Below are 13,774 nucleotides of genomic sequence, written 5' to 3' on the forward strand. Positions count from 1 at the left end.
AGCGCCCTCTCAGGTTGTGGAGGGCGTTCAGCACCTCGCAGGATTGGTCCCGTGATCCCTGATCCACGGCTAGCCCAGCCCTAGGCTTCTCCAGAGCTCCGCGGGGCCAGTTGTGTGGCCGACCGTGCGCTGGGGCCTACAGGGGAGGTCCCCGGGGCCCTGTAACCCGACCCAAACAGGTCAGCCGCCAAGCCCTCCGAGCCAGAGGCAATCGGCGTGTCCTACGTAAGCCGCTGCCCTGTTGCAAAAGCCACGGGGATGTTCCCATCACACCCACGCCCCAAAGAGCACACGTCCTTCCTGATTGCACCGGCACATTCATAGGTGGGGGAAACCCCAAGGCTGGGCTGCCCCACACCCACCTGAGCTGTGGACCCCTGGAGATTCTGCTGCGCCTCACTTGACTGTAGGAGAGTCCCTGGCTTGGGGGGGAGTGGATCGGGGAAGAGCGGGGCCTTGCCTCTAACAGCCCAGTTGTTTCCCCAGACGAGCTGACAGTCCCCAGGTATCGGACCGAGAAGCCCTCGAAATCGCCGCCTCCCCCCCCTCCTCGCCGGAGCTTCCCTTCCTCCCACGGGCTGACCACCACCCGCACCGGCGAGGTGATCATCACCAGCAAGAAGGACTCGAGCTTCATGAAGGTATGGGGCGGGCTCCCCGGGGCGGGGGCGGGGAGCGGGGAGCCCCGGCCGGCCCCGGACGCCCAGGGATGATCCCCCCGCCCCCTCTCGCCCTTGCAGAAGGCAGAGTCGGAGGAGCTGGAGCCCCAGAAGCCCCAGGTGAAGCTGAGGCGGACGGTGTCGGAGGTCACCAGGCCCGCGTCCACCCCACCCATCATCGCGTCCGCCATCAAGGACGACGACGAGGAGGACCGGATCATCGCCGAGCTGGAGGTGGGTGCCGAAGGGGGGGGCGGGGAGACACATGACGGGACACCCCCGCAGAACGACCCCCCCCCCCAATCCAGTCACCCTGGGCCTGATCCTGCACTCGCTCAGGAGGAGGAGCACTGCCATCACCAGAAGCAGGATCGGGCCCCTGGCACACAGGCAAGGAAGCACTGCCCCCCTGGGGAAGGGCAGTCGATCAGTTCACAGTATAACCGGGATAGTGGTCTGGTCCTAGCGTCTCCACTCCTGGCTTCACGGAGGGACAGCTGGGCTCGCCGGCAGTCAGTGGGTTCGACCTCCGGGGGCCCGGCAGGGTCAGGGTGGGCAGGGGCGCCGGGCTTTGGCAGAGCGACCCCACCCCTCTCACTCCAGGCTTCCGTCTGGTTTTGGAGTGTAGCCCCACCGGGCGGGGTGGTCTGAAGCTGTGCCAGGTTCAGAGAAGGGTAGGTTGGATTCCCCACGTCCGGGATGGAAACCCTGAAGTCCAGGTACCCTGAGACGATCCATTCAGACACCGTGTCCTGGGGGGGACTGGAAATCTCCCCCGAAAGCTGGCGCTTGCCCCATTTCCACACATCAGGCGGAGCCGAGGGCTAGACGTCCGGGATGCTTCTTGGGTCCTATTGAGTTCCCCCATGGCTGGCTAGCACCGGGGGTTCCCTGGTCCAAACCCCACTGAGTATCTAGTTTGGGCTTCCAGCCCCGCCTGAAACCCGTTTGCAGACACCCCCCTCGGACCGAGTGCCAGGGGAGTGCATGAGCCAGGCCGTGATGTGAGCGGCAGGCAGGAGAAACTAGCTCCCTGTCCCAGAATCAGAGCCACTAGGGACCCTGCGTTCCGCTCGGGCTCCGTCCCGGGCCGGGCCGGGGTTCTCCGTCCCCAGGGGACAGGCCGGACGCCGCAAGGCACGCGTCGTTCCAGGGGAGGAGCGTCGCTGTGGCCAGGTTTCCGGCTGTCACTTTAACACCCCCCACACCAGTGCCCAGCCGAGAAGAGCCGCTGTCTCGCCCGCTGCGCGCTGGCGTCAGCGTGTTTAGGATGAGGCCAGGCTAGGGAGCGGCAGGCCCGGGGCTCCCTCTCCCCGTTTTATTTCTGCTGCACAACCCCCCATGTTCTGACTCCCCAGGTGTTTCAGAGAAGCTCTGGCTCCCCATTTATCCCCAAGTTCCGCTGCGACCGGCTCGCGGCCGCCGTCTCCCCCGCTCCCGCAGACTTGTGGCCCAATGGGGCCGCGCTGGCAGCCGAAGGATGGAAGGTAACAGCTTGTGCCCGATCGCAACTCCCTCTTCCACCCGGCTGGCTGCCGCTGCACCTCTGCCCGGCCGCCTCTCCCGTCGGCTCCCCCCTTTCACGCGCTCTCTGGATTAACAAACTAACGGCTCATCACAGCCCCCACATCACTCCCCGACGCTGGCGCGGGCTGTACTGACACAAGCACAGGACAGGGCACTAACCACCAGAGCAAAAGCCCCTGGCACTGCCCCAGGGGCCAGGCTCTGCACCCACGTGGGCGGGGGGCAGGTGTGCGTGTGGAGGAGGTGCCGGCTCCCACCGGAGGGGGGTGGAAGGGTCTCGTCACTGCACGCAGGATGCCTCACTGGAACGAGGGCTCTGGGGGGCGATGCATGTCCACGCTCCTGGCGCATGATCCGGTCTGAGCTTTGCAGGGGCTTAGCCGGGTGGCCAGTGGTAGGAGACACCCGGGGTTCTCCATTGGGTCAGGGTCTGGGGTTTGGACCTGCGATGGCCCCGTTGGGTGGGAGAAGAAGACCGAGGGCTGGCTGGCAGGCGAGAGCACAGAAAGCGGGGGGGCTGGAAGGGGGTAAAGCCGAAGAGGGCGTGACACAGAGTGGGGGGGCAGAGGGTACAGCTGCCAATCAGAGAGGGGAGAAGATGGGCCTGGGGGAGCTGGACCCAGGAGCCCGGGGGTGGGGAAGAGCCGGGGCGAAGAGACGGAGGGAAGGGACCGGGGGAGAGGGTGGGAATCTGCCAAGAGCCCATGGCATGATCCTTCCAGGCCCAAGGGCCGTCACACCCTGGGGATCCAGCCAGCCAGCAAGAGAGCTGGGCCCCTCCGGGCTGCTCCCGGCTCAGTGCTATGCTGAGCCAGTTCCTGCTGCGAAGAGTAACTCTCCTCTGGGCCTTCCCTTTGGAGCTGTGGAGGAGACGGTTCCCGGCAGATTCCAGTCCTAGGGACCAGTCCTGCCTGCAACCCAAACAGCTGGGTCAGCTGAACCCTCGGGCATCCGCCCGTCCTCCCCATGGCTCATCTACTCCTCCGCTGTCCCCCGCCGAACAAGGGTCAGCTCCAACCAACCTGCGACTCACCCTGCGGCCCGGGCTCCATGCTGGGAGGTGCTCCAGGAGCTGGCCAGGGGGCAGCGTCCCAAAACACGTCCCGCGCCCAGCCGCTGCCTCGCCCTTTACTGACGGGAGACATTGGCAAGGCCCACAGCTCAGAGCATGGCGGCCAAGGAGCTCCGCTGTACCAAGAGGAGACATGATGCCGCCCTGCGCTTCCCCATCCCCGGCTGTCCTGCTGCCCTCTGCCCCTCTCTGTCTGTGTCGATCTCTTTCCCTCTTCTGCAATCCCATCTCCCGGCGCGTCCCTCTCCCGCACACCAGCAGCCGCGCTCCCCTTCCGCGTCAGATTGGTGGCTGGTGGCGGCTCTGTGCTGCGCTTTCTGCCCAGCGGGCGCTGCCTGGAATTGAGCGTGGAATGGGGGGAGCTGAATCTCCAGCTGCTGGGGGGCGGGGGCGGTGTGGAAGCTGCTCCCCAGTGAGTCTCTGCCGCCAGCCCCTGCCTCTTTCTGCTGCCCCGGTGCTGGCAGGAGTGTTTAGATCCTCGGGGGTTGGCTCAGGCCCAGCTCTGGTCCTGGATGTCGGTGCCTGGCCTTGCTGTTTCCCCCTCCTTCCCCCACCTGCCTCTGCTGGATCCTAGAACCCCGGAGGGTGGTGATAGGATGAGACCTGCTGCATCGGGGCAGCCCACGTGGGGTCGCTCCCACGCCACGAATCCCGGGAAACGGGGCAGCCCCAGCCAGGCCTGGCGGGAGGAGCAGAATAACCCCTCTTGTTGCCCTGTTCTGCCACTAGGCTGCAGCGGCCAGCCAGCCCGATGCTGGAACAGACTCCAGCCGCCAGCTGTCAGTCCAGGTAAGCGCTACGGGGGGGTGGGGGGCCTGGGCAGAGCCCCTTGCTAGCCCCCAGCTGCAGACAAAGGAAGTCCTGCTAGCACAGAATCCCCTACCCCTGCAAACACTAACACCTCCCTGCAGAGCACAGCTCGGGGGGGGGGGGGGGAGGGGTCCCCAGGCCCCTCTGCCTCCAGAATGTATTAGCCAAGCGGGTCAGAGACACAGCCCTTGTGTGTCCCTAGCCTCTGACTGCCAGACGCTGGGACTGGACGACGGGCTGGATCGCTGGATAATTGCCCTGTTCTGTTCATTCTCTCTGAAGACAGGATGATGGGCTAGCCGGACTATTGGTCTGACCCAGCCTGGCCCTTCTGATGTTCTAATGTAATAGTATCAGGTAGGATAGAGGCCGACGCGGCTCCTTCTCTGGGGATTTCTTCATTGTAGGGACCCGCGGCCCACTGCATCTCCTCCGCAGTGCATCTTTAATCCTGATTTCAGCTCTGTCGGCAGGCTCTTTAAACAGCACGTTGGCTACGTGTTCCCCAGGGCAGCATCTATGCTGGTTAGGTGCCTAACTCCCATTGGCTCCTCTCACGTACCCAGGTGCACTGGACAGTCCAGTGGGCATCTAGCAGCATCAAGAGGTGCCTAAGCCACCATTCCCCAAAGGGGTTGCTGAAACCAAGCCCTCCCTCTTAAGTTGTTCTGCGTCAGGCGTGGCCCAGCGCTCAGGGGCTGCAGAAGTGGCTGGATAGTCTGGGATTATAGACCCAGTGGGTGGATTGTGAAGTTGGCAGCCCAGGCTAGGCAGGAATACCTTCGAAGAAGCACTCCGCTCTGTTCATTTGCATGGCAAACGTCTCCCACTTCCCACCTGCTGTTAACTGGTCTGAATTTTCTCCATAGGAACCGGCCTCTCCAGCCAGCCCGGCAGTCCCCCTCCCTCAGATTGTGCTCACCGAGTGGGTGTCTGACCCGCCTTCGCCTGAAGCAGAGCTGGAGGTGGCTGCAGAAACAGGCAGCCGTCAGTGCACTAACCAGTCCAGCAACAGAGAGGTGGGAATGGAAGGATCTCCACATGTTGAGCCGACACAGGCCGTGGCGGAAACTGAGAGAAACTTGGAGGGGTTGGGGCTCTTGCCAACCAGCCCTGAGAACCAGGCCGAAAGAGAGGAAAACTCTCTCATCCGGGTGCCGTCTGGTTTCTTAGAGCAGACTCTGTCGACGCCTGGGAGCAGCCAAGCCTCACCCGTCCAGCCTGGAGGCGCTCCAGAAGGAGAGAGAGCATTCTTAGTAACAAACCCCCCGACCCAGTCTCTGTCAAAGGATGAAGGGAACCCCTTGGTTGAGGAGGGAGGAGAAAAGGTTGGGACGTTGAACGCCGGAGAGGAAGGCAGCTGCGAGACTATGGCCTACGGGCCAGTTGTCCGTGTGGAGGACAAACCCCTCATCGATCTCTTGAAAGAACCCGCGGACCCTGAAGTGGGTTCCGAGAAGGTCTCCTCCATCACTGACGAAGGGTCTAAAGCGGCCGTGGGATTTCACGGCGATGTCTCAGAACCCAAAACCAGGAGAACCAATCCAAGCTCGGAGAGGATGCCCCCCACTTCTGAAGACCCCAGTGGGGCTAGCAAGCAGGCGCAAAGGGAAGACCTCACTGGCTGTCCAGCCTCAAAGTGTCCAACACCAAGACCAAGATCTTTCCCAGGCAAAGATCCAAACCACCAGGTGCCTGAACAACTCACAATACAGCCTCCTGAGGAGCCCTTCCGTGCTTCATCGAGATCCAGTGAGCATAGAGCCACCTCTGGACGGAGAACCGTAGACCAACTTGCGGATGGAGAGGAGACCAAGGCAGCCTCGAATACCGGAGGGTCCCCAGCAGAGAGAGAGCAAGAACCGGACCTAGAAGGCAAAACCAAAGAGGAAATGTCTCCTCTCGGCTTTGCAAGTCTAAGCAGCCACGAGATTTGTGAATGCACGTACCAAAGACTGGACAGCCTTGAAGAAACTATCCGTGAGCTGGAGATGACCATTAATGAAATCAATATCCACCCGTCAGCTGAATTTCTATTCCAGAGAGAGCTGCTAGGACAGCTGGGGTCTCAGGATGACAGAGGGCTAAAGGAGGGCTCGGGGGATCTTGAACACAGTTGCTGGCATGCCAGGACCGTGGATTCAGGACAGGGTGAGGCTGATGTTCCCAGGAGGTCATCTCTGAGCGGGACCAAGCCGCCTCTGCTACCCAAGCCACAGCTTCCGCTCGACAGTCCTAAGGTTTATTTTCTGTTATTCCTCTTGTTGTGCTCTACGCTCGGATTCCCTCTGACGCCTTCTCTTCCTCCGCCTCTCCCCGGCCCCACCCCTTTCCTGATAATCCAGCGTCCCCTAGAGCCGAGGTGTAAAAAACGTCCCCTCCCCTTCCCCCGGCGTTCGGACAGACCCTGCGATAACTGCAGAAGGGGGGGGAGAAATAATGGAGACCGGTGGCACGTGAACCGGAAAGGCAGCAGGCCCTTTGCAAACGAACTGGCCCGCCTGGCATCTCTCTCTGTGTTTCTCTCGTGAGCCTTGTGGTGGATTTCTTACACCTTGTCCCCCCCGCTGGGTGTTAGCGCTGAATTAGACCACAGTCAGCAGTCTTCATCCATTGCACCCGCATTCCGATGCCATCCGTAGGGGAGGGGTGACTGGCTTCATGGCATGGCACAGACCTGGAAACAAGTACCGAATGTGCCGGGCCCCAGTTAACCACCAAGACCCTGGCTACCCCTCTGCTTTGGAAATCGAGTGCTGGCTGCTGGGTGCAAATTCAAACTGTAGCTGGACGGCTGGATGTCAAGTTTGCTGATCGACCCCAAGGCAATAAAATCAGGACCAGATAAGAATGGGGGGACCCAAGAGACCTGGGAAGAGAAGGCAGATGACCAGGGCGACGTTCCACACAGGGCCTTAGCAGCAGGTTTGGGGGGTAATTTTAGCATAGGAGTCTGAGCCCCAAATGATGAGCGCCAAGGGCCGAGTTCTGCTGAAATTTACATCTTAACCTGTGTCCATCTGGAGTAACCATATTCATTTCTGTGGAGTTATGCCCATGGGATCGAGGGCAGGATCAGGTCCTGTTTAAAGGCCTCTGCTCTGCATTGTGTTAATCAGAGTATGTCAGCGCTGTGAAGAAAAACCCGTGACACCGAATCTCAGAGCCTGGCTCGGGCTTCGGGGCTAAAAGCAGGGACGATGTTCCCGCTCATGCTGGAGCCCGGGCTCTGAAATCCAGCGAGTGCAAAGGGTCTCAGAGCTCCGGCTCCAGCCTGAACCTAAACATCTACACGTCTACTTTTAGCCCGGCGAGCCCAAGTCAGTTGGACTTTTTCTTTGCCGTGTAGACGTACCCCTAGGGACGCCACGTTAGATCCCCTCCATTTGTAAGTAAAAGGATGGAGAGTTTTTTGTGTCTCACTTTTCTGACTAACTGCACTTTAAGTGGCCTTGCTAAGTGGCAGATGGTTCTCCTAATTAAATCACAGAGCGGAGCTCCTGAAGCTGTCCAAATTGGTTGCAAATGGAATCTGCAAGAACCAGGCATCTTGCTAAATAGCTGATGGGGGAAAGGGGTGGGGAGAACTCCGCCAGTCAGAACTCAGCGTATTCCTTTATTAACCCTCAGCTTTTATGAATGAATCCCTTTTCCCTTCGTAGCAATTAGACTGGGCCTGGTTCTTGCTTACATTAAGGCCCCTTGACGTCACTGCGCCTGTGTAAATGGGACTTAAAATGGATGTCGCTGTCGTTTGCTACCACTTCAGTTCCGGTTACACAGATGGATTGGTGAAAAGGGGCCACAGGGTCTGTCTACGCTGCAGTTGGGTGACTGCAGCTCGTATAGACGTATGCGAGCTAGCTTTAATTCAGATAGCTTAGGTACGAATAACAGTGAAGCTGCGGCAGCACCGGCTAGCTACCCAGGGTCCCTTGCACGCTGCCACGGCTTCACTGCTCTTGGTACCCGAGTGCCGGTCACATCTCTGATGGCCGTGTAGACAGACCCTGAGGGTAAATGAGAATGAAGCCCGCAAGTTTGATTTATCGCTACACTACCAGGACCTATGGTTGCCTGGATGCATCACAAAACGGGAGGCCACTTAGCTAAGGTTTGGCTGAATCGGTCACTAATCAGATGAAAATTCACCCCCGATCACCCTAAATTTCTGGGCTGTTTGAGACCCAGATCCAAATCGTAACAGCTCACCCTTGTCTGTAATCACTGCAACAGGCAGCGTATCACACCAGAACATAGCTGGGCAATGTTGTTATATGTTCACTGCATGCACATAGAGAACTTAGACACAGACAGAAATATGCCTGCTGGAAGGTTGCAGCGTAGCATGGCTTTATATCTTAGAATTCAGAATGATTACCCACAAGAGCCCAAAAAACAGAGAGAGAGAAAGCAGGCTGCTCCTTAGAACAGCGCGTCTCCACTCACCTCACTTTATTCTAGCCTGGCTGGCTGACACCCATCGGTGCTCACTGCACTTCTCTTGTACGGCTTATTTAGACTCACTCATTTACTACTCTGCTGAATCTAGTGTCATGGGCCTGATTTTTGTGTCATTGAAATGAGGGTCCATCCATTTACAGCTCCTGGGTTAGGATGCTCAGGTCTGGCCTAAATTTCAGCTCAGTGCACGTCCTGCTCAGCATTCCTTTACAAAGCCCAGAGGGAAAGGCTCAGTTTATGCCACCCATTGTAGCTGGTCCCAGATCTGCTAGTGTCTTTCCATAATAACTGTAGCAACCTGCATGGAACTTGGAGAGAGGAGCAGGTTGCAGGATGGAAGAGTTTGGAAGAGGCACCAGAAAGTCAGTCTGTGTGCACATGGCTAGAATGCTAGCGTGCACTCCAGGAAACAATAATAAGGAGCTACATGGGGCAAACGATGGCAGTGATCGGTTACTAGCTATTCCTTGGGCGCAGCCTTGATATCCACCCGAGTTACAGGACCTCTGTCTGCTTACAGATTAATCTTTTCTTTGTGCTGTCCTTCTCACCAGCTTCTGTATCTCAAACTGTACGTGGATAGCTAATAAAAACTGCTTTATTCCCACTGTCATGATTCCCACCTGGAAATCTGCCTCTGTCTCAAAGCAGCTCTCTTTCTTTCGCTTTCACATGCATCCTCTCATCAAGCCGGGATGCATTCCCTCTGCTTTCGGTTTTCCATTGCTTTCAGTGGTTTTTCCCTAGTCCCTGCTGTTTGCATTGTAGACTTACCTGATGAGAATGAGCTGGCAGACCAGGTGGGCGAGGGAATATCTTTTATTGGACCAACTTCTGTTGGTGAACGAGACAAGCTTTCACAGAGCTTGTCCTGCGTTTCCCAGCCCTGAAGAAGAGTGTTGTGCACACTCGAAACCTTGTCTCATTCACCAACAGAGGTTGTTCCAATCAAATCTTTCTCCTATCCTGGGACCGGCAATGCAAACACGAAGTTTCCCGTTCATTTCTGAACATATCACACCATGTGTATAATTGGGACCCCCCGGGGGAGGGGGATTAGGGTGATCTTGGTGTGGAAAGAACAGGGGGAGTCGAGTTATTGATCGAAGATGGGATCTGGCCGCAGCGTCAACATCCAGATTTGGGAAAAACCCAAAAGTTGAGGGATTTTTGGAACCTGGTTTTTGGCTCAGACGTCTAATAGGGCTTGGAGCTGTTTGCAAAATGTGGGGTCTGGATCCAGGCTTGGATTGGATTTCAAACCTCCCCAGCAGTACATGGGTATTTGGCTCTGCGAGTAGGTTTGGGCCCATCTCAAGCACAGATTTTTGGCCAACAATTTCTAACCTGGATGCCTAAAATTAGGCGCCCAATTCCATAGTTAGGCACCTAAATCAAGGGCCTGGTTTCCATTGGACTCAGCTGGAGCTGTGGGTGCCCAGCACCCACTGCAAGCCTGGCTGTTCATTCATGTGCCTCTCTAGGTATCCCTGTGTGGGCACATTGGCTTTTATCGTTGTGCTTTCTGCATGGGGTTGCTGGTGGTTCACACTGGAGAGGAAAAGTGCCAGGCCAGATTCTGATCCCAGTTACCCCAGAGTAAATCTGGAGTAACTCCATCAAATTCACTAGAGTAAATCTGGAATCACGCCATCAAATTGGGTGAGCAAGGGATGCATCTCCCTCCGGCGTCAGGTCCTCTCCTGCTCTGACATCCCAGGCATGTTCTTCCCCCAGTCTCCACACTCGGACATTTGCCATCGACGCTCCCAGGAGACAAGAGTGTCAGGCCCCTGGTTAATTTGTATCCCGAGGTGCTTAGGGACACTGCGTGGGTGTGGATATCACACATCACGGGTGGATCTGAGCGGAAGGCACCATGTGTGGTGGTGATGCCCCCACAGCCCTCTGGGAAACAAGGCCCCCCGCTCACTGGGAAGTCGTTTGGAAGGCTGGGCGCTGCATGGCAGAGGCTCTGGTGGTCTGTTTCCAGCATGGGGCGGTACTGAGGGGATGTGTTTCCAATGCCAGAGAATCTCTGGGTGCTCACCTGCCCCCAAGAGAAATTGAATCCCCAAAATACCAGGAGGCCCCTTAAGACTCCCTTGTTTTCTGTCTCTCTGATGGAGAGTAAGGATGTGGTAACTGCATAAGTGCGCCGCCTTTTGGACAGCTCTGTCCTTTGCCTCCTGTTTAGGGCGACCCCTCTCCCCAAGGCACATTCTGCCCCAAAGTTTGGGGGTGTGGAGAGCCAGGGTTTGGGTTTGGCTCCATGTTACAGACCTGGGGCCATGAACAAAGCTTGGCTCCTGACCAGAAATTCGCACACATTCCGGGGGTCTGAGGCTATGGGGATGGGAAGCCCAGAGCTTCTCCTCATGCTCGGAGCCGGGGAACTGACCAAAGCTCACGTGACTTTGAAATGGCAAGAGCTGGCAAGGCTGGAACTGCTAACAGCCGGGCTGTATCAAAGCAAGGTTCTCCTGGAGAGGGTCTTGCTGTGCCGGAAATGCTGCCAGGAGCTTGGGGTCGGGGGGAGGAACCTACTAGTGAAAAGCAGCAAACGCCGGTTCGGTTACGCTCGCGGGCCCAATGCACTGTAGGAGCCTTAAAGTGGGTGCCAGCCCCTGCCCAGAGGGTCTGCGTTTACCACTCATTCCACTTAGGGGTGAGCTTTTCTAAAGGGCTTGGGCCTGGATCCTCAAAGGGGTTTAGGCCCAGAGGCATAGCGAGCGCCCTCCGTACCCTCCGACCGGAGGGGGCCCCGCAAGGAAGGGGGCCCCTAAAAGTGGCAAAATAAATACTGCATTCCAGTTTCTGCATTGTAAGGGGCCCCGCCCGGACATATGTTTGGAGGGGGCCACCGTTCGGAGGGGGCCACGTTCTTTGTTGCTACGGCCCTGTTTAGGCCCCTAATTGATAGCAGTTAGGGGCCTAAATACCTTTGAGGATCTAGGCTGTAACGTTGGCAGGGGTGGCTCCAGGCACCAGCGCAGCAAGCGCGTGCCTGGGGCGGCAAGCCGCGGGGGGCGGCGTGCCGCTGGCCGTGAGGGCAGCAGTCAGGCAGCCTTCAGTGGCGTGTCTGCGGGAGATCCGCCGGTCCCGCGGCTTCGGTGGCTATTCGGCAGCAGGTACGCTGAAGGCGCGGGACCGGCAGATCACCCGCAGAAACGCCACTGAATCTGCGAAGGCCGCCTGGCTGCCGTGCTTGGGGCGGCAAAAAACATAGAGCCGCCCCTGAACGTTGGCCTAAGTCTGCTCCAATTGAGGGACCGATTTCAATGCGGGGCAGGTCGGTGCGGAGCGCTGATGAAAATCTCACCCCTGTGGGCTTCAGCGGGGCATTGGCATCACACGGGGAGCTCTGGATCTCACCCACTACGAGATCTTCGCCCGGGAAGCAAGGCCAGGAATGCCACTGGCCGGCCCCAACCAGCCGCCTCCCACGCCCGGAACCGGAGCAAGCGTTAGGTTGGCTCATGTGTCTGTGGGATTTAACCCCCATCCCTGTGTGTCTCAACAGAGTGGCGGGGTTTCCATTCCAGCCATGAAGATGGTGAATCCGGCCTCCAGGCTGAAGCAGAACCAGCAGGGAAGCCCGGAGAAAAGCAAACACATCAAGCAGAGAATGGAATACATGAGGATCCAGGGACAACAGCAGGTAGTTTATCTCTAGAGCAGCCGCAGGGGGACACAAAGACTGGTTAGGAGCCCTGCTTTTCTTGGTATGTCTGCAGGGGAGGGTGGGATAAACTTGCCCGAGAGGCTGTGTGATCGGACAGCACACGTTTTCTGTTGCTGCCTTTTGTCCTCCCGGAGCCTGGCACAGGTGAGGAGGGAGGTATCTGTGTACCTGGGGGAGGCAACGGCCTCGGGGGAGGTGAGATGTACAATCAGCTCTGCTGCCCCCAACACGACGGCTTCCACAGCACTACACTGGGCACCGAGCTGAGACCAGCAAACTCATGTCACACGTGGTGTGAGGGTTGAAGTAGGATTCGCCTCTTCCCCCGAGCTCCCCACCCCAGCTCCATTTCCACCCTCCTCCCATCGGTTCAGGAGGGCCAGGCCTATCAGTCACCCTTTTCTAAGAAGGAGAGACATTGATCACTTTGACCTTAGATCCTAGACAGGCCTGAAGTCCCTTCAGAGCCCATTGTGCTCGCGATTGCAACTGGGTAACCCCCCTCCCCTCCCCCTGTGCTCCCCACAAAGTGATTTTGTGGGTCCCTCAATCTGCTGTTGGATCCACAAAGCCATGCCGGGTGGGCCCAGTCTGTGTCCACAGGAGGCGCTCTCCTCTGGTGTCTCCTGGTGCCTGCAGCTCTCTACTGGGGAGAGGAGCGGCGATTTATGGCCGGGGACCGTGGGGTGTGGAGCTGACGTTCATGCTGGGGAGATTCTCCTGTGGAACGAGGTGTTGGGTTGCTCGGCTGTTTTCAGAGTCCGACCTCAGAGCAGTTTGACGTTGAGCTCAGCAAGGAATCGGTAGCCCGTTGACGCCCAGGCCAGACTCCGCCCACAAACATTAGCCACGCCCAGTGCTCTCTATTAGCAAGATCCCAATGGATGCTTGGGGGGGGGGGCTGTCTCCCTCCCTTCTCCGGCCCCCTCCAGATATCCCGCTCCCCATGCATCTTTGCCCGGCGCACCGCGGGCTCCCCCAATACACACTAGCCCCCAAGCTGGGCCCAGTCATGGCTCTGCAGTGGGGCGGGGGGGGCTTCATGGCTCCGACCTCCGCAGCAGCTCTGGGACCATGCTCTTTCCGAGGGAGACACGCGAGACGGTGGGCGAAGGGGGTGGGGCGCCGGGAGACTGTAGGGCAGGTGGATGAAGATGTGGAGTAGCCCCCCCCCCGCCCCCGGGTGCCTCCCCAATCCCCATTCCACGTGGGCTTGTCTGCGGTAGCATTGAGCGCGCAGCTGGGCTCACTTGCTTCTGTTGTTCTTGCCGACGCTAACAGTGCTCACAGTGGCTGTCCAGCTTTCTAAGGCCACAAGGCAAGGTAACAAAAGCCAGTTTCTAGCCCTTAACCCTCCCCTCCTTCCCCTCCCCGACTGACACCCCGATCCCCTCCTCGCTCCCCACCCCTTTGCCAGATTGCCCCCAGCACCAGTGGTCAGCCCTAGCCCTCTGTCCCCGCTGAGCGACAGCACCCTGGGGACGGCTTGTCCCATGTCCCATCCACTCCCACCCACAGTCTGTGTTTCAACCCCTCCCCCGATCCTACTGAAAAATC

At 58.4% G+C, this 13,774-nt stretch overlaps 1 protein-coding gene across 1 annotated transcript in view; it reads left to right on the top strand.

Annotated features, from left to right (window-relative positions):
- Positions 1–13,774, top strand: part of SRCIN1 (SRC kinase signaling inhibitor 1) — a 157,306-nt gene that overhangs the window by 140,755 nt on the left and 2,777 nt on the right. Inside the window, exons 16-18 of the mRNA XM_065422641.1 lie at positions 487–641; positions 741–893; positions 12,056–12,193. Coding sequence (XP_065278713.1) covers positions 487–641; positions 741–893; positions 12,056–12,193 — 446 coding nt within the window. The remainder of the gene's footprint in view (positions 1–486; positions 642–740; positions 894–12,055; positions 12,194–13,774) is intronic.

Source organism: Emys orbicularis, chromosome 25 (assembly GCF_028017835.1).
Source record: "Emys orbicularis isolate rEmyOrb1 chromosome 25, rEmyOrb1.hap1, whole genome shotgun sequence".
Classification (NCBI taxonomy): domain Eukaryota; kingdom Metazoa; phylum Chordata; order Testudines; family Emydidae; genus Emys; species Emys orbicularis.